This window comes from Sorex fumeus, unplaced genomic scaffold, assembly GCF_029834395.1.
Source record: "Sorex fumeus unplaced genomic scaffold, SorFum_2.1 ptg000041l, whole genome shotgun sequence".
Taxonomy (NCBI): domain Eukaryota; kingdom Metazoa; phylum Chordata; class Mammalia; order Eulipotyphla; family Soricidae; genus Sorex; species Sorex fumeus.
In genome coordinates, this window is record NW_026606098.1 from 10,394,865 (window position 1) to 10,404,703 (window position 9,839).

At 57.5% G+C, this 9,839-nt stretch overlaps 1 protein-coding gene across 1 annotated transcript; it reads right to left on the reverse strand.

Moving 5' to 3' along the window:
- Window positions 1-293: 293 nt before the first annotated feature.
- LOC130028859 (zinc finger protein 345-like) lies at window positions 294-8,696 on the reverse strand. The gene is made up of 4 exons (XM_056119702.1): window positions 8,531-8,696; window positions 3,433-3,514; window positions 2,806-2,888; window positions 294-2,009 (listed from the first exon to the last, which is right to left on the reverse strand). Exons 2-4 carry the CDS (start codon window positions 3,503-3,505, stop codon window positions 294-296), a joined length of 1,872 nt encoding a protein of 623 aa, XP_055975677.1. The 5' UTR covers window positions 3,506-3,514; window positions 8,531-8,696.
- Window positions 8,697-9,839: the final 1,143 nt, after the last annotated feature.

Sequence of the window (9,839 nt, forward strand, 5' to 3'; positions counted from 1 at the left end):
ACCCCCAGACCTGGTCGGATCCCGTGAGCCCGGAGGTCGGAGGGGAGATGTGGAGAAGTGGGGGTGGGGAGCGGGGAAGGGGGCGTGGGGGCGTCCCCCCCGCTGCCGCTCCTGCATCTTTCCCACGAGTAGAAAGGACGCCGGGCCATTCCAAAGAACGACGCAGAAAACGGAGCGGGTTCCCACGGAGGGCCGAAGCGCGTCGAGGGTCGCAGGGGCACCGAGCCCGCAGGCACAGCGGACCCCGGGGGATGGGGTGGGCGGGCTTGCCAGCGTCGCGGGGGGCCCCCCGTCTACACAGTGTGCGAGCGCAGGTGCTTCAGGAGACACGAGGACGTGGCGAAGGCGCGGCCGCACTTGCGACACTCGTAGGGCCGCTCGCCCGCGTGCGCGCGCTTGTGCACGGCCACGTAGGACGAGCAGGCGAAGGCCTTGCCGCAGGCGTTGCACGGGAAGGGCTTCTCGCCCGCGAGCGAGCAGAAGTGCGTGGCGACGGGGGTCGCGGAGGCGAAGGCCTGGCCGCACCGGTCGCAGGCGAAGGGCCGCTCGCCCGGCCCCGGGGCCTTGCCGAAGGCCCAGCCGCACTCGGGGCACCTGTACGGCTTCTCACCCGCCTGGGTCTTGGCGTGCTCGCCCAGCCCGGCCGCCTTGCCGAAGGCCTTGCCGTGGCCGCGCGCGTGGCTGTCCAGCCCCGCTGGCTTGCCGTGGCCCGGGCCCGGGCTGTGCTCGGCGCAGGCGAACGGCTTCTCCTCGGGCGGCGCCTTGGCGGCGTCCAGGAAGGCGCAGGCCCCGGCCCCCGCGTGGCCCCGCTTGTGGCCCAGGAAGCACGAGGCCTTGGCGAAGCTCTTCCCGCACAGCTCGCACTCGTACTTCTTGCCGTTGTGCGAGCGCAGGTGCTTGGTGAGGCGCGTGGACGCCGTGAAGGCCTTGCCGCACTTCTTGCACACGTAGGGCTTCTCGCCCGTGTGCGAGCGCTTGTGGATGGCCACGTAGGCGAAGGTGGTGAAGGTCTTCTCGCAGATGTTGCACTGGAAGGGCTTCTCGCCCGTGTGCGTGCGGAAGTGCTTGGTGAGGTTGGACGAGGAGTAGAAGGCGCGGCCGCACTTGTCGCACTGGTAGGGCTTGTCGCCGGTGTGGATCTTCATGTGCAGCGTCAGCCCCGACGACTTCACGAAGGCCTTGCCGCACTCGCGGCACGTGTAGGGCTTCTCGCCCGTGTGCACGTTCATGTGCTCGATGAGCCCCGACGACTTCACATAGGCCTTGCCGCACTCCTTGCACTTGTAGGGTTTCTCGCCCGTGTGCACCCGCAGGTGCTTGGTGAGCACCGACGACTGTGTGAAGGCCTTGCCGCACTCCTGGCACACGTAGGGCTTCTCGCCCGTGTGCACGCGCTTGTGGATGCTCAGGTAGGACGAGGTGGTGAAGGTCTTGCCGCACACGTTGCACTGGAAGGGCTTCTCACCCGTGTGCGTGCGGAAGTGCGTGGTGAGCTTGGAGAAGGTGCTGAAGGCCCGCCAGCACTTGTCGCACTTGAAGGTCTTCTCCTCGGTGTCGTCGTCGTCCTCCGCCCCCCGTGCCTCGGCGGCCGCCTCGGGAGACTGCATCCGGGCGTCCGTCGCGGCCCCACGCTCGTAGCCGCCAGTCTCGGCATGCGCCTGCAGGTGGACGCTTAGGTGCGCAGCACAGCTGAAGTCGATGCCGCACTCCTGGCACCGGAAGGGGCCGGCGCCGGCGTGGACCTGCTGGTGGACGCGGTAGCAGGCGGCGTTGAGGAAGAACACACCGCAGTCTTTGCAGTATAAGGGCTTACGGTCCGAGGCCTCATCCGCTCCCGCGGACTCCAGCAAGGCCTTCCCGGGGGACGGTCTCCGCCTGGGGCCCAGGAGGCCTTTCCCGCCCTCCTCATCCTCCGAGGTGGCCTCTCCGCCAGGCGTCGTCTCCCCGGGGCCGCCGAAGTCTTTCCCGTACTGCGCGCACTCGTACACCTCCCACTCCTCGATCCGCTCCTGGAGAGAACACAGACACCGTCACCCGGACACCGGCCAGGCCCTGCTGCACGCTCCCTTCCTCCCTCCTCCAAGACTGGCCTGAACTCCGACCAAGATTTCTTATCTCTGTCTTGGTTTTTGGACCACACCCGACCGTGCTCTGGGCTGACCCCTGGTGGGGCTTGGGGAACTCTATGCAGTGCCAGGGATCGAACCCAGGTCCGCTGCGTGCAAGGCAAGTGCCTGTCTGCTGTCCTATGGCTCTGGCCCTCGGACTTGACCTTTCACCATTCCCAGGACACACACCTCCCGCCCTCGGTGAATGAGGAACTTCCTGCCTCAGGCGTTTATAACTCTGATCTGGAGAGTCCATCTATGGTGGCCAGGGAACTCTGGGTTACCCAACATCTTGCTATCTTGGGGGATCAGTCCCTGCAGGAACTATGCGGGCTGAATGTGTCTAGCTGGATGTGAGGAATCCCCAGATTGGGCCTCCTCAGAGACAGCGTCCTCTCAGGGGGCGAGGTCTCTCTGACACGGTCACTTCCTATTCCAAGCTGTGGAAAACCTCAGATCCTTTTTTTTTTCCTGCTTTTTGGGTCACACCTGGCGATGCACAGGGGTTACTCCTGGCTCTGCACTCAGGAATTACTCCTGGCGGTTCTCGGGTGACCACATGGGATGCCGGGGATCGAATCCGGGTCGGCCACGTGCAAGGCAAATGCCCTACTCACTGTGCTATTGCTCTGGCCCCCTCAGAACCTTTCCAACATGAAGAATAAGGAAGCCCTGTGTCCATCCTTCCAGCTCTTACTGTTTTTATCCTAATGGTTGGTTCCTTTTCAGCATCAAAGGGCTCAAGCGCAGACTCTCTGTTTTGTAGCTGTAGTTCCCACCCTAAGAGAAGAGAATGTGAAATTTAAGAGTTTGCAAAAGGAGATGGTGCTGAATGAGAGAAAAATCAAGGAGGCTCACTTGAACCATTCTCCTGAAAAATTTAGATTTGACTGCAATTCAATGATGGATGAATAAAATTAAGGACAAAATGATAACAAATTTTTTTTTTTTGCTTTTTGGGTCACACCCAACAATGCACAGGGGTTACTCCTGGCTCTGTGCTCAGGAATTACTCCTGGTGGTGCTTGAGGGACCATATAGAATGCTGGGAATCAAACCCAGCTCGGCCATGTGCAAGGCAAACGCCCTATCTGCTGTGCTATCGCTCCAGCCCCCCGCAATTTCATTTTTTTTGAGGGGCACACCTGGAAGTGCTCAGGGATCACTCCATGTGGGGTGCTGGGGATGCAACTGTGTTTGGCCGTGGGCAAGGCCAGCATCCCACCTGCTGAGTGGTAGCTCGGCCCCAAACTCTACATTTTAAACATTAACAGGCAATTCTGTGATTATAAGAGAACATCAGGAGCCCATGGAGCAAACTGACCTTGGAGGACGCCCCTCTCCACTGTCCTCAGGCCTTCCTGCTCCAACCAGGAAATCATGCTGGGCTTATACATGCCGAGACTCTGCTCAAACAGAAAAGCCACATTAGTGCCAATGTGCCAGGGCATTGTGGCCTCTTCGCCCATCGAAAGCTGAATGAAGAAGGATAGTTAGCAGGTCAGGATCTACCCCATTTGTGCACCTGCCCAGAAAGCATCTCTCTGACCCCCAGGCCGCTCCTTTCTGGTCACATACTGAGAAGTGCCAGTTCTCCTGGGGGGCCTCCTGACCCAGTGGTCGTCCATCAGGATCACCTTCTCCTCGTCGGTGAGATCATGGGGACGCAGACAAACCCACTGCTGGACACTCTGCCCCCAATCCTGTGTGTGCGTCTCTATGCTCCGGCCGGAAACCCTCAAACATCCCCGCAATGCCCAGGTAACGGCTGGCACGCAGGTAGGCCGGGTCATACCGGCGCAGTCCCTCCTCCCCACCCCCGCGTCTCAGCTGGAGGCCCCCAAGAAGAGAAAGCGTCCTAGCACAGAAAGACCCACGGCTCAGTCTTGGGGCTGTCACGCCAACAGAAGCTGGGAAGGGGAGCAGGTAGTGGCCCCGCCCACCCAGCAACTCAATGGATTGATAGTAACTGGCCCTTTCCACCAGTGGCCCGGCCCACTCAACAGCTTTATCTACATGTGACTGGCCCTTTTCACCTGTGGCCTCGCCTACCTACAGCCCTCCTACATCTGACTGGCCCTTTCTACCAGTGGTCCCGCCCACCTACAGCCCTTCTACATGTGACTGGGCCTTTCCACCAGTGGCCCCGCCCACTTACAGCCCTTCTACATGTGACTGGCCCTTTCCACCAGTGGCCCCGCCCACCTACAGCCCTTCTACATGTGACTGGCCCTTTCCACCAGTGGCCCCGCCCACCTACAGCCCTTCTACATGTGACTGGCCCTTTCCACTACTCAACAGCTCTATTTGCATGTAACTGGCCCTTTTCACCAGTGGCCCCGCCCCTCTACAGCCTGTCTTACATGCAACCTGCCCTTTTCACCCAGCGGCCCTCAACCCAGTGAGCGACCTCCCCGGTCCCCCTTTAAGCCTCAGTGCACAGGCCCCGATGGAGGAGCAGGTCTGGACGGGTCGGTGAGCCCAATCTCTGCAGTCTGGGAACCAGGGGGCTAAGAATGACTGTGGGATAAAACCTACGCCGCCCTCCTATGAGACTGCAGTGGGGTCAGGCTGGGACACTTCCCTCCCCCACCCATGGTCACTGTGTGAGGGATCAGCTCCAACCCCCTGGAGACTGGCTTCCCTGGGGTCCTGCTCCAGGCAATCATTAACCACTAAAAACTGTCAAATATTTACTTACTTGGACGCTAACAGTTGCCCCAGATGAGAAACCAAATACTCAAACAACGTATTTGGAAAACGGGTACAAGCAAAAGTATTATGCAAGCAAAAGTGGTAGGTCTGAGTCTTTTTTTTTTTTTTTGGAGGGGGGGCACTCAGGACTTACTGCTGGTGGTGCTGGGGGTACCACAGGGAGTGCCAGGGATCAAATCCTGACCCACCATATACAAGGCAAGCACCTGTCACCCCTGTATTATCTCTCTGCTCTCCCCCCTTTTCAAACTGCCTAAAAACACTAAATAAAACAAGCACATACACACACAGACATATCTATAAATATTATTTTTTTGAGCCACATTCAGTAATGCTCCGGGATTACTCCTGGGTCTACACTCAGGAGTCATTCCTCCCAGAATTTAGGGGACCATATGGGGTGCGGGGAACAAATCCTGGTAGGTCTGGTGCAGGCAAGCTCTGTCCACTGTCCTATCTCCTCACTTCCTAAATCACATGGGCCATTCTGAGCATCCAAAGAGACCCTGAACTGGGCTGTGTCTCCCCTGGGGAATGAGCCCCTCCCTGCACCGAACCCCACTTGGATACACCCACCCTCCCGACTGCTGCAGGGCTGCTCTCTGCCATTTATGGCTCAGATTCTCTGCTCCTACTTGAGAAATTAAGTTTCACCACAGGTCTGCACAAACAGGAAAACACACAGACCAGAAACAGATTGATGCTTATGTGCCATACTGTGCTATCTACAGTTCCTTGACTCCAAATGGGGCACCCCCAGAAGTGTTCGGGGGTCACTCCGGTCACCCCATGGGGTGCTGGGGATCAAACCCAGGTTGCCTGCATGCCAGGCAAGCAAGCACTCTACCCACTGTACTATCTTTCCAGCCCCCACCCCTTTCTAGTGAACTTCTAGGAAATTTCCTTTTAACTTTATTCACTGTCACTGTCACTGTGCTCCCGTTGTTCATCGATTTGCTCAAGCAGGTCCAGTAATGTATCCATTGGAGACTTTGTTGTTACTGTGTTTGGCATATCGAATACGTCACGGGTAGCTTGCCAGGCTCTGCCGTGCGGGCAAGATACTCTCGGTAGCTTGCCTGGCTCTCCCAGAGGGGCGGAGAAATTGAACTCGGGTCGGCCATGTTGGCTGCGTGCAAGGCAAATGCCCTACCACTGCGCTATCACATAATTCATGGGCTTTGCTTTATATGGGAATAACAAAATTCGATTTTGTTCCACAGTCTAATTAAACAGACACAAATACCTTGGCTAACACTGGGACCATTCATTACTGATTTCCAAGTTATGATACGTACTATATCAATGCTAATATTGCTTTTTATGGTGATAGTAGAGAGGGTAAGGCATTTGTCCTGCATTTGGCTGACTCTGGCACCCTATATTGGTTCGTTCTCCAAGTCCAGCCAGGAGTAATCCCTGAGCACAGAATCAGGAATAAGCCCTAAGTACCACCTGGGTATGGCCTGCCAACCAAAACCAAACCAAACCAAACCAAACCAAACCAAACCAAAACCCCAAATATCATTCCCAAAATCAGATGCACAGGTAGGCTGCAAAATGTTATTTTTTGGGGGGGTGGGTGGTGGTGGTGGCTGGGGTCATTCCCAGTGGTGCTCAGGCATCACTCGTGGTTGGGGGAGGGGAACCCGGTGAGAAACCCAGAACTGAACCCGGGTTGGCCGTGTTGGGAGCCTGTGGCCAGGTGTGGGCCCACCTGGCTGCCCACATTCCCGGCACTCTGCAAGGCGCAAATGCTGAGGCCGGTGGTCAGAGGCAAATCAGAGTCATCCACCAGTGGCACCGGAACTCGCGGGACTTTCCCAAGCGGCTGTGATGTCTCTCGTCTCTTGGTCACAAAGCCCAGAAAACACAAACTCTTGCCATAGCACCTCCTTGCCTGGGGCCCGGAGCCAAGAACCTTTGGGAGAAGCGGCCCTCCCGGGTTTCCCTCCGAGCAATTCCCAGACAGCATCTTATCTTCAGTGAGCCAGGGTCAGGTCCTTATCTTTAGGAAATGCTTGACCAAGAATTCAGAGGCCAATTAGGTGGCCAGAATGATACTGCAGAGGATAGGGAATTATCGCACTGTCCCACACCAGGATGGATCCCTGAGTGCAGAGCCAGGAGCTCTGCTGGGTGTGGCCCAAACACCAAAAAGAATTTAGAGGCCAATCCCCATGTTTACCTTTGTGTTTGCTTACACAGAGTGGGAGAAAGAAAATCCGCTAGCTGCCCCAAAATGGAAAATCAGCTGGGCCAGGTAAATTTCCTTGGGGGCCATAAGATTTTTTTCCTCTATAATTTTGGACAAGAATAATGTGTGTGAGAGGCAGATACACTTAGCCTAAACATCCTACTAATGGTTATTTAATTTATACTAACCTCATTTATGAGCCCAGAGTGATAGTATAGCGGGTGGGGCGTTTGCCTTGCACATGGCTGACCTGGGTTCGATTTCCAGCATCCCATATGGTCCCCGAGCACCGCCAGGAGGAACTCCTGAGTGCAGAGCCAGGAGAAACCTCTGAGCATCATCAGGTGTGACACACACACACACACACACACACACACACACACAATAAACTCACTTATTCAATGGTGTCAAAATGATGGGCCAACCTCTCCTTCCCCCCCATCTTCTGAAGGTCCCTCCTTATCTTTGTTTATCTACAGAGAACATTTAAAGGATGGCATAGGTGAGTATACATAGATTTTCCTTTGCAGACTTCTTATATCAGAAATCACACATCTTCATATGACCACTTTCTTCTCTTTTCTTTGGCTTTTTGGGTTGCACGAGCGATGCTCAGGGGTTACTCCTGACTGCACTCAGGAATTACTCCTGGCGGTCCTTGGGGAACCATATGGGATGCTGGGGACCGAACCCAGGTGGGGCAAGTGCAAGGCAACCCCCCTCATTGCTGTATTTCTCCAATTTCTCTTTTCTTTTAAGCTCCTGGTGATGCTCCTGGCTCTGCATTCAGGAATTAGTCTTAGCAGTACTCAGGGGACCCCATGGGACGCCAGAGGTCCAGCCTCAGTGGGCTGCGTGCAAAGCAAGCTCCTTATCTGCTGGACTAAAGTCTCCAGCCCCTCTAGAATCAATTTCTACCTACAGGTAACACTTTAAAGTAAATCAAGGATGTGGGGCTGGGTTGACTGGGCAGGGTAAGTTAAGGCGCTTGCCTTGCTCTCCATCATCCTCTGGCACCTCATAAGCATCTCTCAGGGTCGGACCCCTGAGCACAAAGCCAGAAGTAGCATTTGAGTACCGCTGGGTGTGCACCTGCTTTCCCCTTCAATCAAGTACACGCCCAGCCAGAAAGTTCAGCTGCAGAACAGCACGCTGGCTCCCTGTCACTCCCAGAACCGCAGGGTGCAGCCCTCTGTGTTCCCAAGAAAGTGTCCTGCTGCGATGAGCGCGCCAAGCTGGACAGTGGGCGCCCAGAAGCTGCAGAACTGCCCGCTGTGGCCACTGTCTGCACCGCGGCGCGCACCCCTGGGGCCCGCCCCCCCGCCCCCAGTCGGGCTTGCAAACCTCAAGCCCCAATGCATGTGGCCAGATATTGCGGGGGGTACCCCCACAGTGGCGGGAGCAATGCCGAGGGGGGCCCCAGGGGCACGACCCCCTGCAAAGCGTGCAGAGACGAACTTTGCGGGACCCGGGAAGAGGCCACAGGAACCCCCAGTGCTCAAGAACTCACCAACCCGCGGGGCCCACCAGTCCGAGGGCACCTGACACGCGAGGCTGAGACGCTCTTGCTCCTAGACAAAGAGCCAAGGGTTACTTTTGGAGGGGCTTCTGCAATGCCCGAGGAGCACGTGGGAGGCGTGCACCCCTCCTTACACCTCGCTGTAACCAGCTCCCCTGGCTGGAGGTGGTGGCCCTGGCGGTGCGGAGAGGGGGCGACGGCCCGGGGGGCTCGGGGGTCCTCAGGGGTCGCGGGGCACCGGCCCGGCGCCGCAATCCAGCCCGGGGCGCCTCCCGCGCCGACTTCCCCCGCGGGCTGATCCGGGCGCTGAGCTCCCACAATGCAGAGTCACCCGAGGAAAACTCGCGTGAGCCCGTGACGCCACTTCCACTTCCGGCCGCCGGGGGCCCTTAAAGGGCCCGGCCCACTTCGCTAACAAAGGAGCGACCGTGAGCGCGCGTGGTGCGGGGGTCGTTTAAGCCCCCGGAGTTGCTCCGGCGACTTGGACCGGGAGTGGGCGTGGCTACGCGTGCGGGGGGCGTGGCCGCGCGGCCGGACCTGCCCTGACGCCGAGCGGGCGCAAAGATGCAGAGGTTGCGCGTGTGCGCGCGCGGGGCTCTTCCTCGCGCCCCCTTTCCACCTGTTTAGGATGGGAATGTGCCAGAGCAAGGCCCCCCCAGGTTCTTAGAGCCCCGCCAGCGAGTTTCGCGTCTTGGAAAAGGAGGCGCGTCCTTTTGCAATAAGCGTTAGATCCCACTGGACGTTTCGCTTCTCCACCCCTCCTTCCCTTTTTCTTTCTTTAAAATCTTAATTAATTTTTAAACGGAATCACGGTGAGATACGCAGTTATAGAGTTGTTCATGATTAGGTTTCAGGTACATAATGTTACAACACCCGTTCCTTCACCAGTGCACATTCCCCCCCGCCGAGTTCTCTGCCTCCCATCTGCTCCTGCCTTTTTTTCTTAGTAAAAATTTACCCCGGCCCGCCGCCGAGCTGAACGGGAGCCGCCGATGTCTTTGTGTTGCAAACGTCGCTTTCTCGAAGTGCCTTGGCAACTCTCCGCGGTCTCCTGCAAAAGCGGCGAACGCATTGAGAGTCTCCCAAGCGTGTACCCAACAGTGAGCGGATCCTGCAAGCATTGGCTCCCCTGGCTGCCGGCTCGGTGTCTTCCCTGTCCGCTTCCAGTCTCTGGTGAAAGAGTTCAGGGAGCAGGGGCTGGAGAGATGCTGCAGCAGGGAGGGCGCTTGTCTTGCAGGAGGCCAACCCGTATTGGCCCCCTGATAACCGCCAGGAGTAATTCCTGAGTGCAGAGCCAGGA

Bases quoted from the DNA above. Each gene is read 5' to 3' on its own strand.
- LOC130028859 (XM_056119702.1), bottom strand. From the start codon at position 3,505: ATGTATAAGCCCAGCATGATTTCCTGGTTGGAGCAGGAAGGCCTGAGG. The intron at 2,889-3,432 runs GTCAGTTTGCTC...CTCTTCTCTTAG, and splicing joins GGAGAGGGGCGTCCTCCAAG to GGTGGGAACTACAGCTACAA. The intron at 2,010-2,805 runs GTAAGAGCTGGA...TGTTCTCTCCAG, and splicing joins CAACCATTAGGATAAAAACA to GAGCGGATCGAGGAGTGGGA.